General features: G+C 37.8%; 1 protein-coding gene and 1 pseudogene across 4 annotated transcripts in view; one reads left to right on the top strand and one right to left on the bottom strand.

Annotated features, from left to right (window-relative positions):
* Positions 1-2,387: 2,387 nt before the first annotated feature.
* Positions 2,388-4,000, top strand: LOC137240765 (uncharacterized; annotated as a pseudogene).
* Positions 4,001-4,864: 864 nt separating this feature from the next.
* The window catches only part of LOC137236995 (protein transport protein Sec24C-like), an 84,361-nt gene continuing 77,394 nt past the window's right edge, over positions 4,865-11,831 (bottom strand). For 2 of the 4 annotated variants that reach the window (XR_010948742.1, XR_010948741.1), the window contains 8 exons: positions 11,096-11,767; positions 10,804-10,877; positions 10,436-10,743; positions 10,019-10,382; positions 9,310-9,492; positions 9,119-9,253; positions 5,957-6,291; positions 4,865-5,897 (listed from right to left, as the gene is read on the bottom strand). Coding sequence is in view for 1 of the 4 variants with exons in the window: in XM_067760119.1 (XP_067616220.1) it covers positions 10,473-10,743; positions 10,804-10,877; positions 11,096-11,434 (684 nt within the window). In the remaining 3 variants the exon portion in view is untranslated. Of the gene's footprint in view, positions 5,898-5,956; positions 6,292-9,118; positions 9,270-9,309; positions 9,493-10,011; positions 10,383-10,435; positions 10,744-10,803; positions 10,878-11,095; positions 11,768-11,831 lie in introns of those variants that run through there. The other 2 variants (XR_010948743.1, XM_067760119.1) reach the window with 2 other exon arrangements.

The following is an 11,831-nucleotide window of genomic DNA, read 5'->3' as shown; positions in this document are numbered from 1 at the left end:
ATAATTTTATGTTCTCTATAAATGCAATAGCGAAGTATCTTCGGGTACCCCTGATTCTGGTTATCTGAAATCACCTTGAGTCCCTTGTGCCATTGGTTTCTCAGCAAATACCTAATTGTGGAGCCCTATTTATAGAAAACTTTTCGGGTTACATATATTAAAAACGTTTAACCTGTCCTTACTGATATTATTTTCTTTCTCATTCTAGTTAAATTGATTTTGACGATGTGCGCATAGCAATATCCCAAATATTCAAGCTGTGGCTGTAAGAAAAGCATATTTTTGCTCAAATTACACGAAAACTGCGACAACTATCCATCCGACTTTTTAGTACCACAATAAGGCCCTAACAAGTATATTATGGGATAGGGTCAAGACCAAAGGCTCAACATCACCGCTATTATACCTACAAAACTCATATTGCTCTGCAAACTGATGTTGAATGACACCACCAGCGTAGGGAAAATTGAGCAGCATCACTCTGAGCTTCGAAAAAAGGTAGCAAAAAGGGCACGACTATAAATAGACGTTTATGTATTTATGTAGCTTGCATATATCATTATGCACATATGTAAAGCTTACTAGAGTAATAAGGAAATAATTTAAATTGTAAAAAAACATTGTAATTATGAAGGTAGTAGTGTAGCTTAGGGGTCCCACACAAAATTTGGGCCAAGATTTACGGGTGAGGTATCAAAAGACGCGCATTTACGTCTAGATTAAGAATTTGAAAGCGGAAGTTAACTTTTTTCACCCGTTCAAAAGTTATCGGAAAACAGGTTTGTGTGATACATATTGTTCCCGCATTTTTGCAATCTTTTAAGCGTACATATCACTTTACTTTTTATACTTGGTATATTAACATAATCTAACTTGCACGCATTAACGAAAAAATTATGTTAAATTTCACTAATTTACTTATAAAATATTAACACAATATTGCAAACAATTTCTGTCCAAATGAAAACATATCAAAGTGAACAGTGTTGCCAGCTCAGCAGGTAATAAAACAAGGGTTCGTTTTATATATAAAACATCTATATTTAGAAAAAAATTCTATAAATAAATTATGTTTTTATGGGAAAATGATTGCTAACTTATCATAAATCGAATAATAAGTCGAAAAAATGTGTTATTAACAAAATAATTTAATTTAATTTTTTTCAAAAAAAGCTTAACTAAACATGCACAGTAATTCTGCGTAGAACACACTTAGCCGATCCAACACCGGCGGTAGCCACGGTTATACCACACACTCGGACTTGGCATGGCGTAGCCCAGGGTTATTTTGTAAAAGCGCGGCCGAAGGCCGCCTAAGCAGAAAAGTGTTCTACGCAGAATTACTGTGCATGGCGCAGCCGGTTTTGGATAGGCTAAGGGTGTTATACGCAGAATTACTGTGCATGTTTAGTTAAGCCTTGAACTGCTAACCGTTCAGACAATTACAAAAACAAAATACATAGAGCGTGATTGTTTATCTCTATTTATCACCTTCCATTATTCTGACTTGAAAAAAGCAAGAGTAATTTCTTGTTCAGTTAATTTCTATTATTGCTCATCTGGCAGCACTCTTCACCATCAGGTGTTTTTCTTCAACAACGAATCAAGTGTTTAGAGTGGATTTTCTGTATTTTTATTACCAAATTGCTTATTAATTAGAGAAATTAGACAAATTTTTTTCACTAATTCGTGAATATCAAAGTGTACTAATCTATCGAGAAAGAAAACAGGATGTGATTTGTGCGCTTAAAAGATTGTAAATGTGCGGGAACATATGTACAAGACGAACCAGTTTTTCGCGCATAACTTTTAAACAGGTAAAATTTAACTTCCGCTTTCGGATTCTTGATCTAGACGTGAATACGTGTCTTTTGATACCTCACTCAAAAAAAAAAGGGCCATATTTTAGGGTGGGGCCCCTAAACTGCACAATTACCAATATGAATTATTGATAATTAAATATTATTTAAACAAAAAGTACGCGTTTCATTCATCCAAAAAGCGATTTGACAGAAGGTAACCGGTACGGGTAACCGGCAAGCCAGTTACCCGTGTTGTTGTTGTTTCGTATGTTTTGGTTAGCGATAACGAAAACATACCAAATGAAGTAACTTCAAAATGTAAGTAACATCGAGCGAGAAGGAATGTCGAAAACACAATAGGTAAGAGCGAGAAAGCGAGTCACACGTACACTATTTTGAGAGAGCGTGTGCGTTACTTTTTTCACGACAGCAATGTAAAAGTCATTAAAGCGCCAAATACACGACACGAACATTTCCGCGATCTTGTTCGCAACTTTGGCCATGCACCATACGAACTTTTGGCCGAACATTAGTTCTCTTTCAGACAGCGATGAAAACGGACAACAATTGTGCTGCAGTAATAGCCGCGTTCTATTCTAAGCGAGCGCGAAAAGAACGCCAAACTCGGTTAAAATTTCCCTGCATGTATTTAACAACACTGGTAACATTTCAGCTGTCAAAATCATCTGTTGTTTATTATTGACGTTTTCTTTGTTATTTATATTACTGTAATGTCCGATAATGAAGATGATTTTATATGCGAAGACGACGAATTTTAGTAAATAATGAGTGATTCTCAACGTTTGGTAATAGCAGAATGTGAAAGCACATCACAGGGGCCACCCATAGTGGCAATGGACATAGATGAGGTAGAGGTTGTTGGGGAAGATGCTGATGACAAGGAATTCGAAAAGCTGCTGTGGTCTATTGACGATGATACATTATTCCAGCCGCTTGGCTTAACCAATCATGGTACAGATGCTGGAAAGACGCTTTTTGTAACATGGAATGATGAATATTTGCTTAACTTTTATTCAAAAGAGCCCGACGTACAAAGAAAATCAATTTGATCAAGGTGCGCTTGCCGTTGCCATTGGGAGAAATTGTGAACGATATATTCATACTAGAAATGAAATCTTTGTTATTATGCGAAGCGGTCAGGTTTATTATTTTAGTTCGGTAAAATCAATACATGCAGTTGACTGGCTAAATGATGCTGGAGGTGGTGTACGTTGTATGGCTCATGCACCCAATGTAGGATTTAGCTGTATAAGTTACGTAGCAAGTGAAAAGGCACTTACAATGGAAATGTATTGCGATGTGCCAGATATAGGTCGAAGTGTACCCATACTTTTACAGCGTTGTGATATAACATTTGATGATAGAAATATATTCAACTGCTCGTGGGAAAGTGAACGTTATACCCTCGTATCTGAACAAGTAACAGTGGATAATTTGAACTTTTTGCACCATTTATTAAAGGGCGAAATGGAGTTAACTACAGGACAATGGCTGCATATCTTCACGGTATCCACAATTATCTTTGCTTTGGTTGTAGGTACTTGGTACGCTATATTAAAATAAAGTTTTTTATATATATGACGAGTATATTTTCCTACTTATAGCTTTATCGGAATCGAATACAACTGAGCTTGAAAAGGCTAATAATTGTGAGTACGGTATACACCAGCTATGCGCATATGCGACTAATATAGATTGCATACAGTTGGATTGCGAAGAGCGCCGTTGTCTTATATTTCTACAATGTGGTAGCATTGATATTTTGTATCATTCACAACTAACGTATGGATTGCAACGTATGCAACACCATACAGGAGCACAGTAGTCATTACGTATATGCACCACGTAGGCGTTGCTTGTATTTTACAGATGAAGAGCAGGTGTCGCAATTGCATTTCAGCTACGATAACCAAATGGATACTTGTTTAGTTCAAGAAACGTACAAAGCCATACCTGGGATTGTGGTATGTACTTGGGTTGAAACACAGCAACATTTAATATGTAAGAGTTGCAACAATATATTTTATAATTTTGAAAATCCTGCCAGTTTTCACCAGCCCTTAACGCATTCGTCAAGTGTATTTTAAAGTTATCTTGCTGTTAAACTAATGGGTTATGAACCAAAATTTATAAGCAGAAAATAAAATTAAATAACATTATATAAACTGTAATAAATACAGTCCCATATAATTACTTAAATAAGAGATTCAAATTAGTTAGCAACTACGTAAGTATATGTGGATTAGAGGTTTACGGAGTAGCTCCTTGCTTAATGAACATCAAACATTTTAATAATGAACTTACACCTGCGAACAGAAAATAGCGGTCTCAATTCTTAATAAATTTCGTCAATTAAATACTTTTTTTATTTCCGATACTACACGAAAAAACTTCCTTAATTTTTTTTTAACTGAAGCTATGAAGAACAATATCGAAAGTGTTTTCGAAAAACGCAAAAATTTACCGAAATTTTCAACTTCTTATTTATGGTTCTATGCATTTTTAGAGTATACAATTTTGTAGCAAAATCAGTTTTAGTATAACAAAGGACATGCATGCTATAGGTCTCTAAAAATTCTCGTTGATTTTTGAGGTTTTTTGAAGGGTGTTTGAGATTTTCTTCTGTACAAATTGTGGAACAGTTTTTTTATGAAAGAAAATCTGAAAGACTTTTCGGTAAAAAAAATACTCAAAATAAAACTTGTACTTTGTTATACTAAAATTGACAAAATTGTATACTCAAAAAAGTTTAAGAACCCCAAATAAAAAGTTAAAATTTAGGTAAAATTTTCTCAAATTTTTGAAAACGTTTTTGAGATGGGTTTGCAAAGTTCATAGAAGCTTTTCTTCAAATATCGGAAATAAAAAAAGAAGTATTTAATTGACGAAATTTGTTGAAAATTGACACTGCTATTTTTCTCTTCACAGGTTTATATGTTTATCGCAAGTATTAAAAATTTGATTCAACTTTTTTGAAAGTAAAACTAAACTTAAGGAAAGGGTATTCAGTCCAACAAATTTATTTAAAATATATTATTAGATTTAGTAATTTTTTTCCAAATAAAGAATATTATATATGTATGAGGCGCCTAGATGCAAAACCAGATATTTTAAAATAATATTTAAATTGCGACAATATTGCATCGCCTACCAACATTCTAAAAACCCGTATTGAAAATACATAACAATTCTCATTCATAACAAATTTAAAATTTTTTTGTGCTTTTCTAAATTTATATATATCATGGATTCATCTGGTTTTGCATCTTGGAGCCTCATATATACATGAAACTGCAACTTAAATTAATACATTTAATATAAAAAAGAAGTAAATACTTTAATAATAACATAAATATATATCAATTGCTTTGAGCTATATTGCTGCAGCAGCTAACTTTATATTTGGACAATTCAGAAGTGTGTTATATTCATGTAAAATTTGAGTTGTTTCCATGGTTTCGAATAAAAAATTTGATTATTTGAATCAATTTAAGCCTACAACTTAAAGCTAAGTAGAAATTTTGATGAGATTTTCTCTTTTTCAGATCAAGCATATTCAAAGGTGTCGTGGAATTCGATTGCTGTCGTAATTGGTGAACGTAAAAATGTACGACTAGTAATTGAGTCAGACTTATTATTGTTCTAAATCTAATCATTCAAGCAATAATTCTGCACCCTTAGCAGGAGTATTGATTGGTTTCAAATCTAATTCCGACAGCAATCATTCCATCCCTTATTATATATGCACATGAAATTGTAACTTAAATTAATACAGTTGATATAAAGAAAAGTAAGTACTTTAATAATAAATAAACTATCTTAATTGGTTTTTGTTTTCCAATTGAAATATTTTCCTGTGCAAGCACATCGCTAACCTGTGTTGGCAAAATATATGATTATACTGTCTTCGATAGTCGGACGAGCCGCTACTCGGCGAAGTAGAGATGACCGTTGTGTCAGTGGCAGCAGTTACAACAGCAGTTGTGGAGAGCACCATCCGTACAGTGTGATGAATGCTTTACTGCCTTTCCAATTGCTTGGCGCTAGCAATTTTTGCTGTTTGTAAAGCTTTAGCTGTATTGCAAATATATAGATGAGTTACAGTGGTTTTCGTAGGGTATTCAACAACTCACCCTTAACCATCATCACAGCCTTCTCATCGATTTTGAATATGCGTACTGTTTCAGTATTCAGACCCAGTTGGTTTGGTGCAATATTTTCGATTAGGCAGACAATTAGGTGCGTTCGATTCATTCCTATACTGTGGGTATTTGAGCCGTAAACGCAATGGCAGATATTTTGATTCTTTTTGAAGTGTAACATTTGTAAACAGTTGGGTTTCTCTGCTGTCACCATCACCACTAGAGAGCTATTGAAGAGACGCTCCGAGTCACGCTGTGGCCACCTTGTCACAGTTACTGACGGAGATAATGCGAAGCCATCTTTACCATCTAATAAGTAAATTGCACTGTAGAGGAAGAAACATTTTATAAAATTTAATAAAATCGAAAAATGATAATTGTGTTAAAATGGGATAAATTATTGTATGTTAAAGTATAGCGAAGTTTGAATAGGTCTCATTCTTCATTCTTAGAAACATGTACGAAGGTGCCTCGTAAGATATTAAAAATCCTTAACGCTTTTTTGCAATAACTTAAAAAAAAACTCATATTCAAATTTCTGTTTAACTTCTTCATATCAATAGCTACCTTTACCACCAGGAGGAGTCACTATTGCTTCTACGCCTATGCTATTGTTTCCTACATCGATGAGCTTTGTAATAAAATAAACAGCTATCTCCCCAATCTCTCCCTCACTAGGGTAGGCACCTTGTCGTTGGTGTAAGGGCTTAGCCGATCTCCATAGCGCCCGACTATGAGGCGGAGCTGTTTAGGACTGGCATCTACGCCGTTTCGCCTCATAGGAGGGCGGCGGGATGTCGGTGACCAAGAACTGCCAACCCCCTAATCCAGGGTGTTATGCGGACCGTGCCTATTGGACGCTTTTCAGCCGGTAGAAGTAAGTCGAAGGCAGTTCAAAAGGTTTGCTGTTAGAAACCCTCGGTTCTGCAACCGGTACGTGGAAGAAGCGTCGAATTGTAGAATGAAGAGGCAACGTTCGGCGGAAGGCAACAAGCCTTCTTTAAGAGGCAGAAAGAACCCAGTCCCAGAGCCGAGAGGCAGGGCAGTCGCATAGACAAGACAAGTAGGCCCAAAGCTGTAAGACAGATGGGCCCTAATAGCCTCGAAGGCTGCGAGTCAGAGGGAAGTTCCAACTACGGAAGTAGGAGATAAGCCAAAGGGAGATAACGCTAAGACTCCGACTTTCTCGGAGGTGCTAAAGGGAGTTAAAGCTAAGACTCCGGCTTTCTCGGAGGTGCCAAAGGGAATAACACTAAGACGCCGGCTTTTCCCGAGAAGATGAGTGATGTGGCAAAGCAGTCACTGACTGTGGCGCTGGTTGATCGTAGCAGTCCTTTCGAACAGATGACTAGTGAAAGGTGAAGATCTGTAGAAAGAGAGCTTATTAGCTTAATGCTTAAGATGATGCAGGGATAACCAAGTAAGCGCCCTCCAACCTTTGATTGGGAGATGGTATAATGGTGTGAAGATGATAGCGTGCTGTGAGTCGCACATAGGAACACCCGGCACAACAGTTACAAGAGGCTGAAGGGGGCTTCGAACACTGTAAACCAAAAGGGCAAGGGAGGACGACGACGTCACGATGAAGGTGCTGGAGGGGGACAAGCAGCCCATTAGTGCTGCGAGTCCTACAGATAAACCTCCAACACAGTAAAGTGGCGTCGAGCGAACTCCTAAACCTTTAGGAGGGTTCGTTTGACGTGGCGCTGATCCAGGAGCCGTGGCACTCATCGGGAGCAAAGGTTTCTGGACTTAGCGCGCGCGGATTTGGCGTTTACTATGCGCAAACGGAAAGACGGGTGCGAGCTGTAGTAATGGTAAGGAAACAGCTGCATTCATATATGCTGCCTAATTACATTACTGAGGACCTCGTAGTGGTGGTGAAATCGCCGGGGTCAGATGGTATATGTCCGGCCATGCTACAAGTTTCAAGTAGGGCGGTCGTGGGATGGCTCAAAATAATATTCGATGGGTGCATAAACTGAATCATGTACCGCACTCTTGGAGAACTGCTCGTGTAGCTTTCCTACCAAAGGCGGGAAAGATCGGTCACGTGTATCCCAAAGATTATAGACCCAATAGCTTAACATGATTTCTGCTCAAAACCTTTGCTGATAGATGTGTACATAAAGTCCAACGTGGATGAAAAGCTGCTCTCCACAACACAACAGGCGTACACCAAAGGCAAGTCAGTAGACACCGCATTGCATAGGGTGGTAATAAGCATAGGAAAGGCCCTGGAATATAAGGAATATGCTCTAGAAGTCTTCTTAAGCATTGCCGGGGCTTTCAACAGTGTTTCTAAATGGGCGATTATGGGTGGTCTTAATTACGTTGAAGTAAATCCAGCCATACCCAGATGGATCCACTGCATGTTAAACTGCAGTAAGATTACATCGCAATGGGGATTGTACGCGGCCACGAAATTAGAGGACAGGGGCACTCAGGGAGGGGTGCTATCACCTCTGCTGTGGACTCTGGTCATTAACCAACTGCTCAGGGGATTCTACGAGGGAGCAGCAAAACTTACGGTTTACGCAGATGACGTTGCATATGGTCTTGTTTACAAAGAGGTACAAAGTCCCTAAGTTAGGAGGGGCGACCCTACGGGAGAAACTGTGCACAAAATATCTAGGAATCATCCTAGACAGTAAGCTGTCATGGAAGCTCAACGTGGGGGAGAGGGTGAGGAAGGTTTCAACGGCACTTTATGCATGTAAAAGAATGCAAAAGAACCGGCATATACAATCAGAAGGCACTCAAAGACGATGCCTCAAAACTAACAACCAAAAGCAATAATTATCATTTCACTGACACAAATTTAATAGTTTTTTACTTCGAGAGTTGGAACAACCTTTTCATTATATTACTTAACAATTTAAAGGCTTCATTCTGTATTGCGAACGATAGCACAGACAAACGATTCGCCTCCAAACGATTTCGTCTAGCAATGGTATTCTCTATCATTTTTGTTCGGTCTTTACGTTTCTAACCAACAGGAAGGCAAAAGTAATTGTCAAGTGATAAGTTGCCATTGTTTAACATAGTGCAAATACACTAGCGATTCGTCTCTGATCCACAACGAAAGTTCGTTTCGTAATAGAGAATGAGGCCCTAAGATTAGACATTTTTTCAATTTGTATTTTGACTTACCAGCAACAACAGAATCATGTTTAATTGTACACCGCACAATCAATATAGCATCATGTAACGAAGCTCAGTTTCTTCCAAAAATTGTTCGGCACCGCCACGTAAAATCAATGTATATGTTCTAGCATTAACGCAACCCTTAAATAATTATAAACTATATGAAAATAAAATCAATGTCAAACCCAAAATCAAACCTTGGAAAATGTTGAAGCGTTCACCACCAACTTGACGTTCTTCAAAGTAATCACAGTGACCCAAAACCCTTGAATTAATATTATTAGCTGTAGTCATAACAGGACCACCACAAGCTTTCATTGTACGTTCCAAACCTTTTCTGGTACACGAACAGCACAGAACACATCACAACCTGAAAAATACTGTGTACCAACATCACCAATTGGTAGTTTAGATAACACAACAATGGCGCCTTACTTAGCTAGTTTATTGTACAGAATACGCCATTCAGCATTCTTCAACATTAGCCGTGTTTTTTAACACGCGTATATCCGTTTACGCTTAAACTTTATATTGACTGCTAAGAGACAAACTATAAATACACCTCTGAAATTGCTGCGCATAAATTTTGTCCTACTAAATTTCAATACGCATTATACTCAGATGTAACTGAAATATGTGTCTTTGTTTCACCCTGTACACTAATTCTATGTATTATATGTGTGTCCACAATTCATCGCAACTGATTCAGCTATATGTTATACCCTATGGCCATCAGAGCGTTGCGTCTCCGCTTTTCGGTACACCCTGTTGCTGTAGCTAGTTGTTTTACCACAGCCGCTAGATGGGTCTCCTAAGCATTATCTAAGCGAAGATAGGCGTTTTTTAACACGCGCAAACGAAACGTATACGCGCGTGTTAAAAAACACGGCTATTATCAATACGTACTTCAGATTTATCACGCTCAGCCTTGAATTCCTATTCTATATTTAATAATGCGATTTAAATTTTTTGTATGACATTGGGTCCAACTAAGAAAAGAACAGCGTCCACAACTATTTTAGAAAAGAAATCTTTTTGTTGATGAATAAGTTTGGAGGACATTGCTGTGGCAACGTATTTTTCCAATAAAGCACGTTGTTGTTCCTTTGATTGGCGCTTCGACATGTACAGCCATGTCATATTTTGGTCATGCATAATTGTAATACTTTACGTATAGCTTTAATGCATGCACGCCTTCCTCCACATATGGCTTAACTTGTTTTAAGATTTCACCTGCTTCAAGTACTATTGAAGTGGTGCCATCGCCGACCTGATAAGAGAAACATTTTTATTCTACACATTCTAATATAACAAAAAACTTACCTCAGCATCTTGAGATTTGGCGATGTCGACTAGAGTTTTAGGGCTGGATATCCAATAGTTTCATAATGTTTGCACCATCATTTGAAATTGTGGTCTTACCACTGCAATCAATAATATGCTTGTCCATACTGCGTGGACCCAATGTAGTGCGTACAGCGTCCACAATTGATTGCGAGGCATTGATGTTGGACATGAGTGGCTCATATTCACCCTCAACCGTGCGTGCCATTGGTGAGATGGTAAGTGTAAAGGGCAAAGCTGTTGTTTTTAATAAATCAGCTGTTGCAAGTATGCAATACAAAGAGGACCTGCAAACGAGAAAGATCAATGTAATTGCCAAACAAAACATTAATTTCGAATATCAATACCTAACGTAACGTGGCGAGGAGTTACCCTGATCTTCTACCACATATTTTGTGGTCACCAGTGGTGGTAATAAACCCTGTTGATAAGTAATGAAAGCACAACCAGCGCCATTTTGATTTTCAAAGATAACGCTTATCGGATTTGGCATCTGATCGGGATCTAAATGGCGTTGGGCTTCATCATACTGTTGCGGGTGTTGATATATACCAGTACCAGGTGCAGGTGGTTGCTAAAGAAAATAATAGAAAAACAATCATCAGCAATATTTGAAATATATTAGTTGTATTAGCATACCTTATAACCAGGACGTCTGGGTATTGGGGGTTGACCCGGCATGGGTGGCTGCCTGGGCATTGGCGCCTGTCCAGGTTGTGTTGGTGGCATGATTTGACCCATGTAATCACCTGGTGCACCTGGTTGTTGTAGAGGATAACCTGGCTGCTGAAGTTGTGGAGGATAACCAGGTGGACCAGGTTGTGGTGGATAGCCCGGCTGTTGTGGCATTATGCAGCATAAAATATATATAATAACAAAAGATTTATTTTCTTTTGTTTTGTTTTGCTCTTTTTGACTGAAGTTGGCTGCGATAGTTCTATATGTCAAAAAATTTCCTTGGTGTATTTTAAACTTCATTCACATTAGCGCAATTTTTTCTATTTTCAACACTACCTCTCAACTCGGTTATTGATTAGCCGACTTCGCGAGGACTGAATAAAATAACCGAGTTAGTGTTGTTGCTTTGAATGTAATTCGATGAATAAGCGAGTGTTCTTTTCGTGCTCGCTTAGAATAGAAGGCGCCTAATATTGCAATATGTGCTCGATTAAAGTCGCATAATCATTATTCTTTTTAATTCTATTACAATAATCTTTGCTTTTTACTTGCCACAATGATGGCAAAGATTTATACATTTCAATAAATTCACCCAGAAATTTTTTATTGTCCATTTTACTTTTCCGCGCACGTCTGTTCCGTTCAGAAATTACTACGATTATGAGCTATTTCGCCATACACGCACGAACAGTTCGCG

The sequence above is a fragment of the Eurosta solidaginis genome, chromosome 1 (assembly GCF_040869045.1).
Source record: "Eurosta solidaginis isolate ZX-2024a chromosome 1, ASM4086904v1, whole genome shotgun sequence".
Classification (NCBI taxonomy): domain Eukaryota; kingdom Metazoa; phylum Arthropoda; class Insecta; order Diptera; family Tephritidae; genus Eurosta; species Eurosta solidaginis.
The sequence above is the reverse complement of the archived record's forward strand: the minus strand, read 5'-3'. Positions and strand labels throughout refer to the sequence as shown.